The sequence below is a fragment of the Pezoporus occidentalis genome, unplaced genomic scaffold (assembly GCF_034315485.1).
Source record: "Pezoporus occidentalis ecotype Australia unplaced genomic scaffold, CSIRO_AGI_Poc_V1 ctg20, whole genome shotgun sequence".
Lineage (NCBI taxonomy): Eukaryota > Metazoa > Chordata > Aves > Psittaciformes > Psittacidae > Pezoporus > Pezoporus occidentalis.
Window position 1 is genome coordinate 227,325 of NW_026913856.1, and position 23,245 is coordinate 250,569.

The 23,245-nt window shown below is 49.2% G+C and overlaps 1 protein-coding gene across 3 annotated transcripts in view; it reads right to left on the minus strand.

Moving 5' to 3' along the window:
* WTIP (WT1 interacting protein) overlaps window positions 1-21,274 on the minus strand; it is an 81,930-nt gene extending 60,656 nt beyond the window's left edge. The window contains exons 1-3 of one of the 3 annotated variants that reach the window (XM_062618230.1): window positions 19,094-21,274; window positions 15,948-16,228; window positions 14,980-15,368 (exon numbers count right to left, since the gene is read on the minus strand). In XM_062618230.1, the coding sequence (XP_062474214.1) occupies window positions 15,336-15,368; window positions 15,948-16,228; window positions 19,094-20,558 (1,779 nt within the window). In that variant the 5' untranslated portion in view covers window positions 20,559-21,274 and the 3' untranslated portion in view covers window positions 14,980-15,335. Of the gene's footprint in view, window positions 1-14,979; window positions 15,369-15,947; window positions 16,229-19,093 lie in introns of those variants that run through there. The other 2 variants (XM_062618229.1, XM_062618228.1) reach the window with 2 other exon arrangements.
* Window positions 21,275-23,245: the final 1,971 nt, after the last annotated feature.

The following is a 23,245-nucleotide window of genomic DNA, read 5'->3' on the forward strand; positions in this document are numbered from 1 at the left end:
GCACCCTACCACTCAGACATCACTCATTTAGTAACTCATCAACTCCACTGCCCCCAGGCATCAGGCAGCAAAGGAGTTGTGGGTAAATTTTTTGCAACACTTACAAAAATACAGCTAAGCACAGCTGTGGAGCAAACCCCTCCAGGACAATTCATTAAAAATCTTTCTAGAGGCAGCAAAAAGGAAAATCAAGAACCGCAAAACCAGGGAAACCATGAGCAGATAGAAAACGCCACGGGGTTAGGAAGGTGATTTTCCACTTTTTTAGTTACAGTAAATATCTCCAAATAGATGTGATCTTCTGCAATTTATCAGCCAGACCTCCTTTCTCCATTTTGAAAGGTTATACAAAGTGGTGAAAGGTTAATTTATGTCTTAGGAGACCGAATAAAAAATAACAGAAATGTGTAATCTTCTCTTAATTGTAAAGTCAACGCTTAACTGAGATGAGAAACCTCTATTCACAGCAGATAAAAGGAGCATTCATTCCTCTTGACATTCCTCTCTTGACAGTCCTCTTTAAGTTCCCGATGACGGGAAAAAGGGAAATATAACCCCCATTTTCAAGAAGGGGAAAATGGATGACCCGGGGAATTACAGACCAGTCAGTCTCATCTCTGTGCCTGGCAAAATCTTGGAGCAGATTCTCCTGGAAGGCATGCTAAGGCACATGAAAAACAACAAGGTGCTTGGTGACAGCCAGCATGGCTTCACTAAGGGGAAATCCTGCCTGACCAATTTGGTGGCCTTCTATGATGGGGCTACAGAGCTGATGGACAGGGGTAGAGCAGTTGCTGTCATCTACCTGGACTTGTGTAAAGCGTTTGACACTGTCCCACACGACATCCTTGTCTCTGAATTGGAGAGACATCAATTTGATGGATGGACCACTCGGTGGATAAAGAACTGGCTGGATGGCTGCACACAAAGAGTTGTGGTCAATGGCTCAATGTCCGGCTGGAGACCAGTAACGAGTGGTGTCCCTCAGGGATTGGCCTTGGGACCGGTCTTGTTCAACATCTTTGTCACTGACATGGACAGTGGGATTGAGTGTGCCCTCAGCAAGTTTGCCGATGACACCGAGCTGTGTGGTTCAGTTGACAGGCTGGAGAGAAGGAATGCCATCCAGAGGGACCTTGACACGCTTGTGAGGTGGGCTGATGCCAACCTCATGAAGTTTAACCATGCCAAGTGCAAGGTCCTACACCTGGGTCGGAGCAATCCCAGGCACAGCTACAGGTTGGGCAGAGAAGAGATTCAAAGCAGCCCTGTGGAGAAGGACTTGCGGGTGCTGGTCAATGAGAAAGTGAACATGAGCCGGCTTCAGTGTGCACTTGCAGCCCAGAAAGCCAACCGTATCCTGGGATGCATCAAAAGGAGCGTGACCAGCAGGTCGAAGGAGGGGATCCTGCTCCTCTACTCTGCTCTCGTGAGACCTCACCTGGAGTATTGTGTGCAGTTCTGGTGTCCTCAACATAAAAAGGACATGGAACTGTTGGAACAAGTCCAGAAGAGGACCATGAGGATGATCAGGGGACTGGAGCACCTCCTGTATGAAGACAGGCTGAGAAAGTTGGGGCTGTTCAGCCTGGAGAAGAGAAGGCTGCGTGGAGACCTCATAGCAGCCTTCCAGTATCTGAAGGGGGCTTGTAAGGATGCTGGGGAGGGACTCGTCATTAGAGACTGTAGTGACAGGACAAGGGGTAATGGGTTAAAACTTAAACAGGGGAAGTTTAGGTTGGATATAAGAAGAAAATTCTTTCCTGTAAGTGTGGTGAGGCACTGGAATAGGTTGCCCAGGGAGGTTGTGAATGCTCCATCCCTGGCAGTGTTCAAGACCAGGTTGGACGAGGCCTTGGGTGAGACGGTTTAGCGTAAGGCGTCCCTGCCCACGGCAGGGGGGTTGGAACTGGATGATCTTAAGGTCCTTTCCAACCCTAACGGTTCTATGATTCGGGACTGTAGTGATAGGACAAGGGGTAACGGGTTCAAACTTAAACAGGGGAAGTTTAGATTGGATATAAGAAGGAAATTCTTTCCTGTTAGGGTGGTGAGGCACTGGAATGGGTTGCCCAGGGAAGCTGTGAATGCTCCATCCCTGGCAGTGTTCAAGGCCAGTTTGGACAGAGCCTTGGGTGAGATGGTTTAGTGTGAGGTGTCCCTGCCCATGGCAGGGGGGTTGGAACTAGATAATCTTAAGGTCCTTTCCAACCCTAACTATTCTTTGATCCTATGACATCATTCCCTTAGTGTTATGTATTCATGCAATTTTCAGCAGCAGGTGAAATCACTAAAAAATGGAAACTGTGTGAAAAATGTTCCTTTATCTGGTTTTAATTAAAATACTCAGCAAAACACAGAGGAGCAATAAAGAGAAGCAATAAAGAGGGGTAAGCCATCCACCTCAACCTCACTGTCTGTTCATCCACCATTACAGAGCCTGGTGGAAACCTCACGTGCAACATCAGTGGTAAATACCTTCCCTACTACTAAAGCAGTGGTTCAGATTAGGATCTTGACAAAAGCAACAGAAGATATTTCACATCTGATTATGGTCTATGTGGTACATGTTTTGTGGCCTTTTAAGGTTGAAAGGGTTCACCTGAGAAGTGGGCACCAGTGGGGCTCCTATTGGTAAGACTGGCTAAGATCTTAGCTGCCCCACAGGCTCGCATCACAGCAGCAGCACCTTCCATCTAGGTACTGGGTGAGAGCTGGCACCTCTCCCACCCAAGACCTACCTGACAGAAGCTGACACAACTCACTCCAAGCCTCCAGGCCCTGCAGTCTCCTGTTTACACACAGCTCTTGTGGGCAAGCTGCCCAGACATTGAGGAACCATTCTATGACCTGCAGCGCATGGACAGAGCATGTGGGCGCCCAGTTTCCAGGCAGATATCCAGGGCATACATTCTACTTCGATATTCCCATGATCCAAGACAGATAGGTCTGAACACCAGCTCAAGACGGTGCTGGCTTTCATTACCACAAGGGCACACTGCTGGCTCAGGTCTACTAAAACACCAGAGGGCCTTTCTGCAATGCTTTCCAGCCAGTGGGCCCCCAGTTCAAACCATTTTACAAGGCTGTTGCTCCCCAGGTGCAGGACTTTGTGCTTCCCTTTGTTGAACTTCCTGGGCTTCCTGTCAGCCTGTACCTTCAGGTCCTGCTGAATGACAACATATCATCCACCTGATCTGCCACCTACTCCTCCCAGCATAGTACAATCTGCATACTTGCTAGATGTGTACTGTCCCATCATCCAGGTCATTGAGCAAGTTAAACAGTACTGACCCCAGTACTGACTCTTGAAGTGCACCATAAGTGAGCGGACTCCAGCTTAACCTCGCCCTGCTCATCACAGCTCTGAGCCCAGCAGCTCAACCATTTTCAGTCCATCTCACAGCCCACTTATCCAGCCTGCACTTCATCAGTTTGGCTAGGAGGATGCTACAGAAGACAGTATCAAAAGCTTTGCTAAGGCCAAGACCAACAACATCCACTGCTCTCCCCTTACTCACCAAGCTTCTTATCACAGAAGAACAACCCAGTACCCCGCTCCACATTTTCACTCTTGCTCATACATTTGCAGAAGCACTTCGTGACCTTCACATCTTTTACCGGATTCAGCTTCAGGCTAGCCTTGGCTCTCCTGACCCCATCCATGCATGCTCAGATATTTGTATTCCTGCCCGGTCATCTGGCCCTGCTTCCACCTCTTACACATTAACATTTCCTTTCATTTCTTCCTTTGGAGCTGTTTGTGCATCCATGCAGGGCTCCTGCCACTCTTGCTTGAGTTCTTGCACATCAGGATGGACCATTCCTGAGCTTGGAGACAGGAATACCTGAAAAACATCAACCAGCTTTCCTGGATCCCTCTTCTTCCTATATAAAGTATAGCTACTTTCTAATTCCTCTCAGTTAGTAAGGTACAAAATTTTTATATGCAACAACCAACATCAGGACAGTCCACAGGAATGCTCTCCCCTGCTGTAGGTTCTAGCAGAGACTGGACTTCAGTTTTCAAGTAAAGCTTTCCCTAACTAAATTCACAACAAAATGACATAAGTATGTAAAGAGCTACCTGTGAATATTTATACCTTCAACTTCTATTTAGAGATTTAACTCCCCAGTGGATTCTCTTCAGACATCCAAATTACAGTTAAGTGCATTTCTGACTGACCTTTAATCAAAACATTCAGGATCAGTGCGTAAATCACTCGGGATTTTCCTTCTCACACTAAATCAATGGCAGCATAACCTAATGCAACCATTCCCTCAACTGCAGTGAAGCCCTTCTGGAATGTCTCTTTTCATTGTATCCACTAATAAGTGAATTTGTAAATATTCCCTAAGAAAGACCCACAACCCATAATACTTCTTTTGAAAACCAGCTAAAAGAATTGGTGCATTTGTTGGGGGGTGGGGTGTACTGGTCTTATTTTTGCCCCCCCCCCCCCCTTTTTTTTTAATTAATAAAGCCTTTGTTTCCAGATGAATGTAGCCTCTTCAGTAATTATATTCATGAAAATAAGGGTAGCTTTTATTAAATCAATAAAGAATCTCTCTACTGTGCTGTCTCTGTAAGGGTAAGAGCGAAGTACAAAGTTGGTACTGAGCTGATGCCTACACATCCCTTGCTTCTCTCACTGGTACCTTTGAAAGATGAAGGATTTTATCATTTCTGCAGAGGAGCTATTTGTCCATTTCAGAAAAGGAATCATTGTTTATTCTCAATTAAAACATTCTGTTTCAATCTAGTATCAGTCACAAAATGTTTTCTCTGGTTGTCTTCCATCATAGCCAAAAAGAGAGATGTCTCTTCAAGCAAGCAAGTAAAACTAAGTAATCACTACAGATGTTTGCTCCCCATTGGTCTTCATCTGATGGGAGCCATAGCTTTTATCTTGCAGTAGTATCAATGACTCAGTCTGACAGGACTGGCTCATGCAAGTTTCTGTCATGGAAAGCACAGGATCTTCCCTTGAACCAAAATACTTGCTGTAAAGATGTGTGATACCACTCAGGAGTTTGCAAAGAAACTCGCATCTCATAATAATAACAAAAAAAAAGGCCCTGTTCCTCTACAGTACTGGGTTTAAGGATTACATCCTGACAAGTATCCCACTCCTTTACCTAAGCATCTGTTGACAGCAGAAGGACCTTCAGCTCAGACCTGAAATACTGAGTGTCTCCTGGCCTTCAGCCTCTTCACCTGTACCATACTGGCCAGTGCACTACTTGGTACCATTTCTTTATTACCTGATCCTGGAGCTCTTTGAGTAAAGAAAACTCAAAATATTGTATTCCTATTTAAGATCACTGTTCTCCAGTCTTCAGCCTGCACAGAACAACCCCATCTCACCACAGGCTTGAAAATTATGCCCTGACCCACAGGATAAAAACATACAGCTATTTATTATTGAACTGTCACACTTGACCTTGGAGTTAGTCCTACTCTGATTTAGACCCCAAGACAACACTAACTCTGTTCTCTTAAGTCAATTGCTTGGTGAGAAGCTGCAAACTATAGGCCAAAAAAAAAAAAATATTCAAACTACAATTTGTTCACAGGCTTATTGAATACTTCTTTTTTTCTGGCTGGTAACTGTTTTTCAGAACAGCAGCATTACAGAAGGAAATGATGTGTGCAGAACTGAGCCTGCACCAGCAGCATACCCAGGCCCCAGCTTCTTTAAAACAGGAATGTCTGCTGTTTAGGGAGATGCTTTTACAAATGATTGCTACATGGGTGTGTACTTCTTGTCCTTTGAAAAGGGAAGACTCCCATCCATCTCACTGCAGTTTGGTTGCAGTCCAAACCCAATATAAAAGAAATATAAGCAAAATAAAGCTTATGACCTAACATTCCCACTAAATGCCCCTCTAACATGTTCCTGTGCTCAAAATGAAAACAGCTGAAATTAAAAACAAAGTGGTTTTACAGCCACTTTCAGCTCAGCCCTGATGCTGGGAGTTCTGGAAACAATGCCTTGAAATGGCAAAAGCCTAGAAAACGAGCGTGTGTAAACTCACAGGCATAAGCTTCACAATAAAGGTGAAATAACATTTCTCAAAAATTTAGGCAAATATTGACACGTATTTGCTAAAACCCTCTGCAGCAGCCCCCTCTCCTGTTTTGAATCAAAGTAATTTCTTGTGTTTTACACACTGGTTAGGAACATGAATTTAAAACCCCTGCAAATGCACATGCTGGTGAATGGGTACATCATCCTCACGCCAACCACACAGGCTGGGTGAGTGGGAGGAAGAGACACTTGGATGTAGAAGGGAAAAATTCTTCTATTAGTTGTTACCCTGATGTCTGCGCCTTCAGGTCCAGCTAATGTTTGTGCATGGTTGCGTGCTCTCAGCAGCACCCCAGAACCTACCCTCACCCTAAAGTGCTGCTGCCGCTGACCTCCAGCTCCCATGGGTGAGATTCAGCTCCGTGCTGAAAGCCCCCAGGCACAACACACAACACTGCTGGGAGACAGGGCAGCCAGGTCTGCTTCCATCCAGGCACAGTGGCATTCAGCAGCTCCTCTGTCATCCCACCTGCAGAGCAGGGTTAGAAATTCCCCACGCAAGCACACTGCGCTGACCAACCTATTTGTGAATGAAAAACCTCCAAGTCAATACTCATTCATGGGGTACTTTGTCAGAAAAAAAAATGAAAGACCCCAGAACTTGCAATGCACCCTTTCTCTGACCTTGCAACAACCTAAGACCATGTTTCCCAATTCTGCCAGTCTTTAATGAAGCAAAACACCCAGTAATTTGAAAGGAAGTTCTGTCCACAAAGTAGTCCAAGATTCAGCCTTAAGCTCAGGAGACAGGGTGTTCTGTGGCATTTTTCTCTTTCATGAGCCTTAGAAATAAATTAGACACAAGTGACCCCACCAGAGCCAAGCCACTGCTGCAGCCAGATGGGTCTGAGCTGCCACCCTCTCCCTTCCCACCACCCCATGGGGAAGCAGGCAAAGCCCTGCAAGGTGGGGAACAGAAGCAGCAGCAGGGAAAGGCAGAGCTTCACACACTTGGCACACCAGAAAACTGATTTGCAAGTCTGCACTTGGAGCGTCTTCAAAGTATCTTCTTTGTGAATAAATGCAGATCGGCCTGAAGGGATCACCTCTTTCTGGGCTGGTTCTTCACCAGCCTGAATTCCTCCTAGGTGTGGAGCAGGAGCTGAGAAAGCCTTTTCCCAAAAGAGAAACAGCAGTTTGCTCTTACACAGCACTGAAGACTGCTTCAGCCTAACCCAAGCTGCCCCTTCTCTTTTCCCTTTTCTTAGTATGCCAGGGTGGTTTCTTGGGTTTGTTTTTTAAAAGAGCATGGTCTGGCACTCTCGAGTCACTGCACCCCACACAAGGGCTCTTTGAAGCTCTAGGGCAGTGTGGGATTTGGTGAGTGAATTGCCGCATCTCCGCTTTGCCAGAAACTACAGCAAGAGGCAAACCATGCCTTGTGCCTGCCCTTGCTGCATTCAAAGCTCCAAGCCCAAACCTGCAGTGGATTCAGCTCTTCTGCTTTCTCTGAATTGTGCAGTGACCTGCTCTGTACATGCTGTGTGTGTTGCTATCAGGAAGCCGTGAACCACTCTCCAAGACCAGGCAACACCTCCCAGCACAGCCACTCTCTCCAACCTCAACACTGGAATGTCTCCCTCAAAACTAAGATACAGAAAAAAGACTGGGATGGTCTCTTTCCTGGCAAAGCAAAGCAGAAAGCTTTCTTCTAATTATCTGTAACACAGCATCTGGATCAACACCATGGACATTTTAGGAAAAAACACTAAATATCAATAAGCAGGACCTTTTATTTTGCTGAAAAAAAAAAAGGCATCAAAAGGAACAAAGGGGCAACAGTACCTGGAGACCCCAGCATTCATTCACAGCACACACAGCATCAAGGAGTTCTCTATAATTACCTGCAAATCAGAGGCAATGTGTGTCACATGAATCACCTATGTTCCTCTGCCCTGTACATCCTCTCCCGGTTTAGGCTGTGATATTTTTATTATCATTTATTAGATAGAAGTCATTTATTAAATTACTTCTGTTCTGAACACAAGACAACACGGAGAGCAAAAGCAGAGGATGCAGAACTACCTGTACCGCACCCTACCAAAACCACGTATATGAGAAAGTCAGAGTCAGGTTCAGTTTCTGGATATAGTCTCTTCTCACTGGCATTTCAATGCCCCAGGATGGTGGGATCTGCTTTCCTCGGATTCACACATATCTTCCATAAACCTGTCTCCTGCAAACAAGCAGAGTAACTTGGGAACACAGAGGCAATAGCTGGCTTTGTACAAGCTGAAAGAGGTCAGCAAGACTTAACAGAGCATTATAATCCTCTTTCACACCATCAACTCCACCTGCTCTTTGTTATTTACATCATAATTGGCTGGAATCTATTGTCTATCTGTCAAGGTACTGAACTCCCAGCTGCTAAACTTGCAGCCGCAGCTCAAAGCAGCTATATACTCACAGCTCTACAGTGGATATATCCTGGGAGGTGCAGAGGCAGCCTGGCAAGCCAGGCAGAGAAACATGGCAAGGGTAAAACACAGACATGAACTTACTTACTGCCGGGTCTCTGTGGTGTAATAAAAACAACTAGAGTAGAGATGACTACAAGCTGTCAAAACCAAGCCAAACATGCCCCCATGACCTAACCAGGCCTGTCATGAATGAGAGAGGTCTGGATTTACCAGGTAAGGGTTCCATTTTCTAAATAAAAATGTACTTATTTAATACCCTGCATGGATTTCATTATGAGATGTCTTGAGGGGGTTTCCTTCCTGAGTTAAGCCACTAAGGTCTGCACCTGTGTTGCAGGGGTTTTCCACTAGAGCAAGTGCATCACTTGCTGTGAACCACTGCTGCTTTCCAGGGCTGTATCACAGAGGCTCAGCCCTGCTCTAGCCAGGAACATGTACAACAAGCCAACCCGCTCTTCTTAGGAGACTTACACTTCAGAAAATTACATGCTTATTTCTCAAACCATCTCAAAATCTGGACTCTAACATGTTGCTGTGCAGCTCTGTTTTCTATTGAGTGTTTAGCTCTGCGAAACGTGGCTTTGATTAAAAGTGGGCAACCCACCAATTACAGAGAATTTTCACGTAATGGCTTGGCAGAGAGTGAACTGCAAGTTATTAGCCGTTCATCAGAACTTGTGCCTTGTCAATTACCTGTTTCCCCCATCTACACCTGAGAATTGAGATGCTCAAGGTTAACAGCATGGCAACTGCTGCAACACAAAGAGAAACACAGAGTGCCAATGTTCTATCAATTACAGCTCTTTCTGCTGTCTGGTATAAACAGTTGTTTTGTCTCAGCTGATGCTGGACTCCAAAATCTTTTGCTTCTTCTACCTTTTTCATTACTATTTTTTTTAAATCAACATTCTCTTTGAACTAGCTTAGTTACGGAGAAGTGGAAAGAAGAGTGCCAGGTGACACAGCCCACAGAGACCCTGGGTCTGATCCTGCTGTTTTTCATGTTGATGACAAGAACAGGTAGGGCAGCGGGCAGCAACACATGGGCCTGGTCAGCATGCTTTTTGAGCAGAGGAAACCGTGGACAGTGGCAAAATCTGTTCACTATCCCCTTGCTCACTCCCTAGTGATTATTTCCCTGTCAGTCATCACCTGGCCCAAACAAATGGATTTAGTAGGAATTTCACACTAGGAAAAAAGACATTAAAACTGCTCTAACATTACCAAAGGCAGTGTCACATCCACAAGGCCAGGAAACTGAATCAATTAACGGCAGCAGAGACTTAAGCCATCTCAATTCAGTCAGGTCAGTGCTTGATGTACTACAGCAACAACCAACCACACTTCTCTCCCTATCTCATTAGATATCTCTTCCTAACAAAGGTTTCGAATCAGCTACATCCTGCCCCCTGAAACCCCAGGGGCTGGTACTGCCAGCACGCAGGGAACACTAGAGGAGACTGAGAAAGGACAGCAGAATCACTCAGCTTCCAGCCCCAGAGCTGTACTCATGGGATCCCAGCTCCCTGTATTGCATACACTTGGGGACAAGCCTGCAGCACAGGAGAAAGGTTTATGGTATGATTGCCAGAACAAAAGGGTATTTCCCATGCCTGGGAGAGGCCACAGGGTCTCCACAGACCACAGGAAACATGATCCAAGTGAGCTGCAGCATCTAAATGTGCACAAGTGTCAAACTGCATTTAGGAATTTTCTCTTTATTTTAACTTTGAAAATTTCCAATTTTTTTCAAGCAGCACATTAAAAGGGAGACAACATTTTGTTTTCATTTTCCAGAAGTTTTGTGGTGTCACAAGCGAAACAATTCACCGATTAAATTAATGTTTGGATGGCCAGGAAAGCATCTGAGAGTCCCCAGCAATTCTTCCACAGTAGCCATCTATTCTTCACAAAAGCTATAAACATGTTCTGAACAGAAACATGCCTTATTCAGCCAGACATGACCTTTTATAACCTATAAAATGCCTCCTCGTGGTCCATTTGATCTACTCCCTATTTCATGCCAATATGTAGTATTAATATTCTTTGTGTTTACATGCTGCCTTCCCTGCACTTCTCCTGACACAAATACACAAATTAACCCTCACAAAAACCCTGATGCATTTCAGTGCTGCTGCCTGCAATTAGAGACTTCAGAATTAACCATCTACCCCAGATTTAGCATTTGCTGTTGGTGGTGTTATTCCAACCCACTCAAATCCCTCTTCAAAGTCATTCGACTTCTAATCCCTGGCACTTGAAGGGACTCAGTTCTGTCAGGTACCTGAGCTCCCAAAACCTCATCACTGGGAAAACTCTCACCTATGCCTGCAGCATGCAAGCAGCGTGCAACAGCCATCAGCAGATCCCATGCCAGCCCAACCCCAGTGGGCAGCACCTACCAAACCTGACCAATACACCCCTTCCTCCAAGCACACAGTAGCTGCCACTGCTGCCCCCTAATCTCAGGCACAGCGAAGGTTTGGGCTTGCATCTAGGTTGGGTTACAATGGCTGAGCTGCTCTTGTCAGCACACGTGCACCACCCCAGCCCCAGCAACACAGAACAGAGGTTTGAACCCAACTGCCTACAGGTTTTCATGCAAACCTGCCAAGAGGAGCTTTTCCAGCATCTCAAATTTGGAAACAGATGTCACAAGCAATAAATCCTGACCCCCAGCTGAGTCCCCCTGTGTAAGCCCTTACATGTTTTATACTCACAGTAGTTCTCAGCTGAGCATTAAATGAGTGTTTGTGCTCTGGGATGCTGGTTTTTTTTCCTTAATGAGTCATAGGCCTTTTCTTAAAAGTTTGCTGGAACACATAAATGTGACATTACAGATTTAGTAAAACTGCTCCAAAAAAACAAGGAATGAAGTTTCAGATGATGTGAAATATTCCAGCTGGAAGAGATACATGACTTGCTTGGCCGTTTTCTTGTGCTCCTCGGTATCACAGCACAGTAATAAACACGGCTATGCTGACTGGGAATTAAAACACCACAGTAAGCTTAATAGAAACAGATAAAATGTACCACACAACAGAAATATCTGCTCCAATATAGAAAAAAGGGACAAAATCTACTTCCAGAGACAGCATACACACAGGCACAGTGAAAAATCATATAAACATCCAGCCAAATACTGGCATTTACTGGTCAATTGTTAGCACATCTGCTAATTTTGTTAAAATCTGAAGGCTGGTCCTTCCTGCTACCAAATAAGCCAACGGTAATCCTGCTGCAAGCCATGGGATCTGTCACGCCCCTGGAGCATCTCCAAGCAATGCCACATCAGAGCCCCAGGCACCTCCATCCTGTCAGGACTTGATCCTTGCATGCAGTTGAATCTAGCCCTCAAAAACAAGCCTTTTTAAGCTCATAATAAAGTTTACAGATACCATGCACATTCCTGCATTTCTTCCTTTTTGCTGCTTAAATTTTGCTTTAAAATTAAAATACGTTCCCAGCTCTGTCAGAGAGGAGGCACATTGTTCAGGATGGACCTAAAAATCGAACACCACATTATACCCTAAGAGAAACCTAGTTTCTCCAGCCTACAGCTAATTCTGACTGCAGAACCACTCCGCTCAGGTAGGCTGCAGGACAAAGCACAGACTTTTAAGAGACCACAAGAGCAGCTGCACCTCCTCTTCCATCAGAGAGGCAGGGGACCCAGGTAGCAGGATCCCACAGGATCCCAACACCTTCACCCCAATGACAGTGATTTCATAGAATCCCAGACTGGTTTGGGTTGGAAGGGACCTCAAAGCTCATCCAGTTCCAACCCCCTGCTGCAGGCAGCATAACCTTCCATTAGATCAGGTTGACCTAATCCCCATCCAACCTGGCCTTGAACACCGCCAGGGATGGGGCAGCTGCAGCTTATCTGGGCAAGCTGTTCTAATGGCCTTCTCTGTGAGTTCAGTGCCTCAGCACTGGAACACAGTGTAAGAACTTCTTCCTTTATCTAATCTAGATGTACCATCTTTCTGCAATTGTTTCAGTTTTAGTAGAACTGTTCGACTTACCACTGCAGGGCTGTTTCTTGTTTGGTGGTTTTTTTTCCCTTTCCATTGCTGAACAAGCCTTTGAAACATCTGGAAAGTACTGTGCCAGATATTTTTCACCCATTTTTTAATAATCATTTTAGTATTTGGCAAATACTTTTGCTTTGAGAAGGCTTTCTAAGCATCCAGTATCCACATGGCTGTAACAGAGACATCAACCTCCTAATTTATTAACTGTGGACATTAAGGATTTCAGGCTAGACCAGTATCTTCGCTGCTGCCACCAAGCCATCAGCAGGAGCACCTGAAGTTACATTTAACATGAACTTCAGGGGAATTTTCCACTATGAAACACCAACTTCAATCACGTTGTAACTGCAGCTACTTTGACAGTTACCTGTTCTTTCACAGCAGCATCACATTCCTACTCTGCAACCTACAGCAGCCACAGAATCCATTAAACTATTTACTCCCAATCACACTCCACCATGCATGAACTTCCAGTGCATGATTTAACCCCAAACTGGGACATCTGCGCCCATAAATCTCTGTGGAAGATGAGGCACAGAGCGCAGGTGAACAGCTGACAATACAAGTTGAACTGCTGGAGAATGATTTTTGTGCTTTTAATCTCACTTAGGATGTCCCCCTGACCACCCTAAGGCCACATACCTGATAGGGTTTTTTGGGCACAGGGAAGGTGTATTTAAAAAGCCTGATGTTACTTCTGAGAACTTGAGAGCTTTTGCTGGGGGAATGCAGTACAGACCTGGCTTGGAGCTTGTGACAGCCCTAAGAAACCCAGAGCAGAAATAATGAATTGCTCAGTGTTTCAGCCAGTAGCCCCTTGGGTCTGCTACCAGCACGCACACAGCAGGCTCCACACCAAACTGCAACACGGGCTCCACTCAGCCCTTGCAAACCAGTAGTATCCTTTCCACAAAGATACCGACTCTCTGAAACAGGCAAAAAGAAACTTCCTTCTCCACACGCAGTTTGCATACAACGATCCCCTCAAAAGCCATCAGGCACAATGTTCACAGGGGTACACACAGTATGATGTATCAACTGTTACCTCCATTTTCATGGAAATAGAAAAGATCTAATATTTCGCAAAGAAAGCTTAAAACACATTAGCAAATACATCAAGTGTTCTGGTCACCAACTGCAAGCCCACCTAAATTCCATTCAGATTTTTAAATTTCATCTTTAAACAATGCAGCTTCTAGGGACTTACCACTGTTGTCTGTCTTAATTTTGATCTCACTTGCATATACATCTCCCCATCCCACCAACCTGTACACACAAATACTAATCCACAAGCATAGTGTAGGGCCCAAAACCCAACCCGGATTTGCATGGATGACTACGTACATAAAGGGCAAAAAGGTCCTGGATGGGTCTAGGAAGCTATTTCTTCCCTTCACCTACTTACCAGGCCAGAGGCTTTTCATCAGGATGTTACCAGCAGCATTTCCTGGTGGTGCTCCAAAAAACCCTGTGCTGGTACTACTGGGTGGCTTTCTGGAAAGATCCAGGAGCTCCCAAAAGGCAAGCCTACTTGCTAGGATAACAGCAGACTTTTGCTAGACAGGTGACTATAGTTATTAACAGGATCCAGACTTTGCATCTCATTCCAAGACATAACTCACTCCTGATTTGCTTGGTACACCTCCTGCATGGTATTGAGAAAGGGGCTGTTTCCCTCAGGATACAGAAGGGTCAGACAAAGGCATAAAGTAAGAAAGGTGACAACCCTCTGCAAAGGGACAGCTTGTTTCTCACTACCACATGTGGTATGAACTTGCTGTATCCTGCATATCTGATATGGGAGGTAAGGGGGTGAGGTGACCACAAAGTGGGGAGGAAGACACTTGATGCGCAGAGGGGGAGAAGAGCACCTTCACAAAGGGCACTGCATTGGGGGTACTGAAAGATGCCAGCAAGACTGCAAACCTGCTTGTCTCTAGGCTTTGCACAAGCAGGAAATGAGACACACTTTCCCTGCCTCATTTTCTCACAGTGCATTTTCCATCTCCTCTTTACCTCCAGACAGTGAGACAATCCAGTAACTTCTTGCACTGGATCCCCCACCCTGACCATGATGAGCAGACAGCCCTTGTTGGACAATGGCTGCAGCACAGCAGGAGTTGCCAGGAGCACACGATAGCTGCCTGCATCCCTCCATCGGCTTTCCTTCCATTCCTGACAACAGGCCAGCACAGCCACAGGACATATAGAGATCTTGTTCAAAAGCAACAGCCAAATGAGCCTGACTGTTCAACACGATGACATTTCCCTGTCCAGCAGATGACAAGCTGTAGGTTTACAGTCAGTCCCACAAGGACTGCTTGATGTGGATAACCATGCCAAAAGCCAGGGTTTTGCCTTAAACTGCCTTTTTCAACATGTAGTCAGACTGAAGAATTCTGCAGAGAAAATAGGATTTAAGGCAGAGCCTGAGCTGATGACTTTCCAACACCCACAAATATCCTGTTGACACTTCAGGACGCACATTCAATTCAAAGTATCCCTGAAACAATTTTGGCAATTTACCTCATCACATACAAATACTCAGCTGAGAATAGTTATGAAAGCAAGTGAAAATACTCTTTTATTACCTCTCTTAGCATGTGCCACTACACCAAGCACATTACTAAGCTGTCAGTACCTAGACAGGGGACAGGCAGGAGGTCTCAAGAGGGTGGTGGAGGAAGCAGTTTGGGCTGGGGCTGCATAGGCAGCAGCCACAAGCTTTACCGAATCCAGCTGTAGGCTGCTGCCAAAGAACAGTGTCAGGTTCTCGGAACCCTTTCTTAGCACCCTCTCCCTCGGGTCAGCTCAGACACCTGTCGTGGTTTAAACCCAGTCAGGTAGCTTGTTCACTCACTCCCAGTGAGTGGTGCCGAGCTGACAACAATCGAGGTCCGTGTCCGTCTCCCCCCCCGCCTCCCCGCACCGGGGCTCTCCCCTTCCCCACTCCCGGAGGAACGGGGAGGAGGATCGAGAGAGTGCAACTCCTACGGGTTGAGACAAAAACAGTCCAGCAACAAATCACCACCGCTACTATCAGCTAAAACAATGATAAGGGAAAATAACAAGGGAAGAGAATACGATACCACCGGCCAAGAAAACGAGTTCCACCCGGAAGCCCCTGTCCTTACGGGTAACTCCCAGTTACCCCTCACCCCGGGCATGACGTGCTGTGGTATGGAATACCTCCCCGGCTAGCCCGGGTCAGGCGCCCCGTCTCTGCTTCCTCACAGCCTCCCCTCCTCCCTGGCAGAGCATGAGCCTCACAAAGTCCTTGGCCAAACCAAAATATCCTTGTTATCAGCTCTGTTCCCGAGCTGAAAGTCAAAACACTGCACTGCACCAGTTAACACAAAGGAAAAACATGACTGCTACTGCGGAACCCAGGACAACACCCCATAGACAGGGACAGATCGGAGCAGCTCACCAATCCAGCCCGGGACAACCCTCCCTCTCCCCTTCCCTCCCCTGCAGGCTCCGCATTCTGCAAGATCAGTGCGCCCATGTGGCTGCAACGTGCTGGCAGGAGCACTTGGAAGTGGCAGGGAGCTTCCCTGCAGCTGTGCAACTGCGGTTAGGGCAGATGCAGAGAGCTCCTCTGCGGCGCTGTCATCTCCAGTCGCACTAAACCAACTGCGGAAGGGCGTTTTCCTCCTCGATACAGATACGCTGAAGCCTGCCGGAAGAGAGGGGAGGAAGGAGAAGGTGAGGCAGCAAAGCAAAGCACCCGGCACAGCGCTGCTCAGAGCCATTCATACCAGCATGGGCAGACAGCTGTCAGTCCCTTAGACCTGCTGGCTTGCACGCTGCTCGGCTTCTCCAGAGCCTCTTCAATGCTCAGACCCTACACATGCCCTCCATCACCTATTTATTTGCCCCAGACTGAAGGCTCCTACTGAAGCAGGGCAGTGAGATGCGGGAGAGCTGTCAGGGACTGCCAGCATGAGCATGGTTAGGGAACACTCAAACTAACCCACAAACAGAATGAAGACAGGGTAGTGTTCCTCCTCCTGTTAGTCACTTGACCTCAGTTTCAAATACACTGTTCAAATTTTCAATCCATTTTCAATTCCTCACCCTCTTTTGTTTTTTGGGGGAGAGTGGGTATGAGTGGGAGGAGGCAATAGGGGAGAACACCAAAATTACCAGTGTCCTCATATAAGCATTTACTCACTGGACAATTGAGCTCATCTAATTAAGGAGCATTAAACCATGTCCTTATTAAGGAGCATTAAACCATCCCCTCTGTTCCCTCTACCTTGTTAGACTCCAGGCTCAACACTTCTGTTCTCCATGTGCACCACAGAACACTTCACTACTGCTTCCAGGGCATGCCAGACACCAGCACCAAGGGAGTGAACACATAAGCAAAGACTTCAGCTGCAGTATGTGTGAACTGCTACACCAACCAATGCATTTCTCCTTGCTCCCTTTCATTAGCATTGTGTAAGACCCTCCCAGGTACAGACTTCTCCCTATCCTGTTATCACTTTGACCCATCAGCCTGCAGTTGTTCCTGCCAGCCCTCAATGTGCTTGCTCAGCTGAAGCTCAGCATTCACCCACATGTATGACCTGAACTAAAAAAGCAGGATCAAGCCCACCAGGGTTTATCAAAACCTCAACAACTCACACAAACCAACTTTCTCCTTTAAAGAACCCCAGTTTTCTGGGTTTCAGCTGCTCCCAGAGTATGAGTCACAGCGGCAGTCTTTGTGCTGCTACAACAAATATCCACAGAGCAGCTGGTACATATGTTCCCTAGGCATAAAGGCACAAGCTTACTGCTGATCCTACAAGGGACACATCTGCCAACATTCACAGCATGCTGCAACATGTTACTACAGAATATACCTGCAAATAGTGACACTTGAAACTGGCAAATTCTTACAAATTAGGAAAAACCCACCCACAACAGATTCCCCAGCACTGCTCCTGGAGTTGCTGATCACCCATGCAGTTCCCCTGACCACTGAAAACCCTGCTCAGAGCTTCAGGACAAGCTTGTTTCTTACTCTGAATACATCTTATTTCCCAATCTCTAATGCATACCACAGAAACTCTGAAGGCAGTGTTTCCTGCGCTCAGTGAGTATGTTAACTGAGCCCTCCCATTCAGCTTCTGCACAGACAGAAGCAAACTCTTACTGTCCTCAGCTGCTGAGAAGCATCATGCCAGATTCCAGACCCTGCAAAAGATGGATGACCATTAGCTTTCTTACCAGTCCCACAAGGGATGGAAGGATGCAGAAAGCACTGTGTTCAGCTTCCCTTAGGCACAACAGCTTGTAGAAATGATGCCGCTGTAGTTCACAGAAAGATTTTCCCTAGTAGGGGAGAGTACTGCTCTGTTAGCTACCTTCGGTTATCAGCCCAGGTCTGTCTCACTACAAGCCTCTTGCAGATGCTTGCAAGGAGCCCTGCAACTCCACCTTCCCATGCAGAGTGCACTAATACCATGCCAAAAACACTCTGAATCCCCGTGTTTAAACTGGCAACCAAGGCAATCCATGACTCCATCCTCAGCAAGGCTCATATCATATGCCACTAAGAAGCAGCTCCCACACGTGAAGGCAGCGCACAAAGGCAGAGATAAGTGTCCCCTCAAAGGCCACAAGTGGGGGCTGGCTCACCCACAGACCCTCTTCTTCCGAAGCTTCTTTATCCCTCCTCTGCCGGGAGCTCTTGCACCCCTACACGACAGCCCTCACCCCACGATTGAGCTGGGGACAACCTGCTCCCGAGGACTGCCTAGGTCCTGCAGTCACCCAGCTCACCTGCAGCCCACAGCGCCGTATTTGCATGCTCCAGGATCATCTTTCAAAGGCATCTTGGCCTTTTCCACCCAGCACAAAACAAGAAAGACAAGGGAACTTAATCACTAGTGTGACTACAAAATGCATTCACTCATATCAAGAAGTTACTTTTGTTCTATGAAGAAGCAACAACAGTTCAGGAGATGACCAACGGGCTTGGTTAACCTCAGCAGGGACACAGGGCTCTCCTTGCCCCAGAATCCCATCCTTGGGAAGGTGACGACCCATGACAGCTTTTCAAGCTCTCAAGGGCAGAAACAAAGCCAGGATTCCACTCTTACTCCAAACTAACACACGGATTTTACTGAACGGGGCACTAAATGTTACTCCACCAGCCACACTCATGTCTGTAAGAGTTACCGCACAACGGTAACTTCGTTGACATCGTTACAGGACGATGTCAAACGCCACAGCCTCAGGGGTGTAGGTTACCAGTAAGCTCAAGAGCAAGAGAGACAGCTCCTGCAACACCTCAGACAAGCCTCCCATCGGCACGTGGACGGGAAAGCACCACGTCCCGGCATTTTCTGCCTAGTCTGTGAAGACTAGATAGAAAAGATCACACACCAGGAACGAGCTATGGCGCAAGTCCTTCCGACACCAGCTGGACAGTTAGAACTGCGGCGATACGGCCTTCCAGCAGGTGCCTGGCCAGGAGCAAGTCCGGGCACCACACGCGGCTCCACACCCTGCGCCCCCCAGCCCCTCACCGCCTTTCCTCACTCACCGAAGTACTCCTTCTTCATGTGAATCTCCAGCTCCTTCTCCAGCTCCAGCGTCAGCGCCTCCAGCCGCCTCTCCGCCTGGCTGGGGCCGCTCTCCCGGCACGGCGTCACCTGGTAGGGGAGCTTGAATTTGGGTGCCGAAACGGAGCCTTTGGTCGGGCTGTAGGGGTAGGGGGGCACGGCCTCGGGGACAGCGGCCGGGTGGTGCTGGTCAAGCCGCGGCGGGGACTGGGCATGGATCTTGCGGTAGACGTCCCCCAGCTCCGGCGCGGAGGCGTCCTCCTGCAGGCCGGGTCCCAGCAGGGAGGAGCGGGGAGAGGGCAGCTGCAGCTCGGAGTAGGCGCTCATGGAGCCGCGGGAGCTCCGCGAGCTCTGGCTGGAGATGCTGGAGCGGGGGCTCACCACGGTGGCGCCCGCCGCGACGCGGCCCTCGGGGCCGCAGAGGCTGGAGCGGGGACTGGCCAAGACGAAGCCAGCGCCGCTCGCAGCCTCCGGCTCGGCGCTGCTGCCCGGCGGGCCGTACCTAGAGTCCGAGTAGCTAGAGCGAGGGCTGGTGGTGCAGGAGTACTGGCTGGCTGTGCTGGAACGGGGGCTGGCGTGGCGCTGGTCGTAGCCCATGCTGATGCCACTGGTGCGGTTGCTGCTGGGCTTGCTGCCGCCAGCGCCGTCGTAACTGGTGAGACTGGCGCGGGGACTGGAGTGCTTGCTGGTGTCGCTGGCCGTGCTGGCGTAGCTGGAGCGGGGGCTGAGGGCGGCCCCGTCGTACTGCACCAGGCTGGCGCGGGGGCTGCCGTACTTCTCTTGGCCGGGTACCACCAGGCTGGACCGCGGGCTGGAGAACTTCTCGTAGGGTAGCGCGGCCGCGCCGCCCAGGCTGGAGCGCGGGCTGGAGAACTTGCCGTGCTCGGCGACGGGGCCCGGCGAGGAGGCGGCCAGGCTGGCTGCACCGTACCTGCCGTCGGGGCCGGAGCCGGGCACCCGCCCTCCGCCTTTGGCCACGTAGCCGCCCTCATAGGCACTGCCAGCGGCGTAGCGGTAGCCCTCGGCCGAGTAGCGCTTGCCCTTGTCGGCGAAGCCGCTGTAGCAGGGCAGCGCCACCTCCGAGCGGGTGCACAGCCCCTCCTCGCAGCACAGCGGCCCCGCGCCCGGCGGTGGGTCGGCGGCGCGGCCGTTGGCGGCGCGGAGCGGGACGCCCGGCGCGGCGGGCGGGTAGACTTTGCCGCAGGGGGCGGCGGTGGGGAAGGCTTCGGCGGGCGGCGGCGCGGCAGTGCCGTTCATCTTCCGGCCCCGCTGCTCTGCCGTCATGTGGGCGGCAATGACCCGCTTGGTCTCCTCCAGGTCGGGGTGCAGCACCATGTCCCGGCGGCCACCCCGGCCGTACGGACCCTCCGGGCAGGGTTCGTAGAGGGACAGATCCTCCATGAACTTGGTAGCCTTCAGTGCAATGTCCTCCACGTACTTCTCCATGCTCGGCCGGTGCCCGGCGGCGCGGCGGGGCAGGCACGGCGAACTCTGTGAAAGCACAGCCCGGAGCAGAGAAAGGGAAAAAAAAAAATAAAAACAAAACACTCCAGAAAGCACCACAAAACCAAAGAAAAAAAACACCCCAAAAGCAAGTCCCTTCCTGCGGTCCCGGCAGGGCAGTGCCGGCGACGCGGCTCCCTGGCCGGGAGGCTGCGAGGCGGCGGCCAGGCGAGGCGACAGTCACCTCAGCGGCATCCCCGGCTCGATACAGCCGGGCTCCCCGGCAGAGCGCGGCGAGCGAAGATGAGAACCCCTGTGTCACTTTCCAGCCTTAAATAAGTTGCTCGGTCCAGTCAATGGCGCGCTGCGCGGAGGAATTTGCTTTCGGCGGCTCCCTGCCCCCGCCGCCCCCGGCCGGCCGCCTCGCGGAGGGGCCGCGATCCGGTCGGCACCCCCGGGGCGGGGGGCGATAGGTGGCGGCCGGCACGGAGGGGCTTTGCGGCCCGGCGAGCGGAGCGCGGGACGCGGCGAGGCAGGGACTCCTTTGTGTGGGGCAGGAATGCGAGGAAGGAGACTGGGCGCTGCGTCCCGCTGGAATGTAGTTAATGCTGGAGCCAAACAATGATTTTCACCGAGTCAGGCTGGGAGAGGGCGTCTGCGGCGCTGCTCGCGGCTTCCTCTTCGCGCCGCCCGCTCTTCTCCGTGGCCGGCACCGGCCAAGACCCCTTGCCCAGGGCTGGCTGGCGGTGCCGCCGCGGGCCGGTGGGGCTGTCACCGGGAAGCCGAGGCTCGGCGCAGCGCACCTAGGGCGGCCGCGCACGGACGGGTCTGTCGGGGAGGCGGCCACTGGGGTCCCGCTTTCCCGGGGGGCTCCGCTGCCCTCGCCCCTCCACGGAACTTTCCGGCGGGTCCCTCGGAAAGGGGTACCCCCCTTCTATCCCCCGAGCTCGGCGTCGGGGGCTGCGGTTAGCGCCGTGCTGCCCGTGACTTACACGTGTGCGTAACCGCGGAGCAGGGCCGGTGACCCGCTCAGCACCTACGGTCCGCACCGCAGCTGATCGCCATTAGCAGTTAGGTAGCCTCCTCGTTTTCTTTTATAGGCAGTGCTGAGACATATGATAAACATATTGTGGCCTAAAGCAATCTATGAATTGACACGAGTTTAAGAAAGCAAGCTACTGTGTAACTTTTCAAGAGCTGCATCTGTTCTGGTAACAAGACCCAGCGCTGCTTGCCATTTACATCTGTACATACACAAAAAAGGCTGCCAGAAAATAACACCCCAAAACGGCTACTGAACGGAGAACTCCCCTACTAAACCAGCACCTTACAGTTAATTTTATTGCAACTAAGCTGAAATCCCTGACGATCATTGTGTTAATGGCAGAAATGCTGACAAAGCCCTAACAATGGGTACCTGAACAATGTTCTCACACTGCCAGGTGCTGGGCACCCTGAGAGGGGAGAAATGCGTTGCAGTATTGAGCTATAGCCATTGTGCCATGCCAAGAACATTTTATCCTGTTCCCATACCTAATTAAACATTAAAAGCAATTGTGTACTCAGAAATGTCCCCAGGTGTGGAGGGCAATTGACTGGCAATCTGTTTGTGTGGAGGGGTGGCAGGGGGGTGGAAATCCAACAAATAATATAAATACATAGAGCAAGACATGAAAAGCAAATCTGTTAGACATGGGAGAGGTAGTCACAGTGAATATGATCATCCGTGTGCCAATACAAACGATCTCGGGAGCCAAGTGTTCTTTTCTAATATATGTTCACATCTTTCATTACACTTTCTGCCAATCTCTTAAACAAGATGTTACTTGTGGGACAAGTTATATTTCACCTGTAGTCTGCAGGTGTGTGATGGCTGGGAGCACCTCTTGCAGCTTTGTGTCCTGGTGCATGCCATCCCTGCTCCAGCTAACACAGTGTAGACCCATGGACCAGCAGCAAAAGCTTCCCAGCAAATGTGCACAGCACAGAGCAGGATCAAAGCAGCAGTTCAAGTCTTATTCAAGCCTTGGGCTTTCTGGTAAAGCTGTCAGCGAAGACACAAATTGTGCTGCTAGCCACATGGCATAGACATGCACCCACCAAGATCAAAGAGAGGTTCCTTCCACAGAGCACATGGAAATTGCCATTAACTTGAGCCCTCCATCTACCCCACCTGGGACTCCGCATAGTGTTTGTTTGGGACAGTGGGTGTCTCATGAGCTGCTGCCTTCGTGAGTAGGAGCTCCTTCTTCAGACCTTCCTGGGGCCTGTGCTAGGATGCTCTATCCCGTTACAGACTTTGAACCTACCTGCTGCGATTTTTACAGGGTTGTCTTCCTGAGAAACTAGGGGAGGGTCATGGACAACCTGGGGACTTGGTCCATCAGATCACATATAAGGAAAAATTAATTTAAGTTTTTGTTTTGTTTTAAAAAGCTTTACAACATTAGATAACTTTATGATTTATCTAGAAGTGGGTAGGGCATATTGGGAGGCCCCTCTGGTATGCTCATGCATGGAAGCATTATGAGTGTCTGTCTTTACTGTAAGAACTGTAGAGCTGGTGCTGCATGAAGTCAGAAGTGTGAGCTGCAGCAGAAGCAACTTGTCCTGTAGCTCTACCCTTCTGAGCCTGAAATCTGGCCCTTTTTCCACCTTTTGAGGCAGCACAGTTCTATATTGCTTCCATT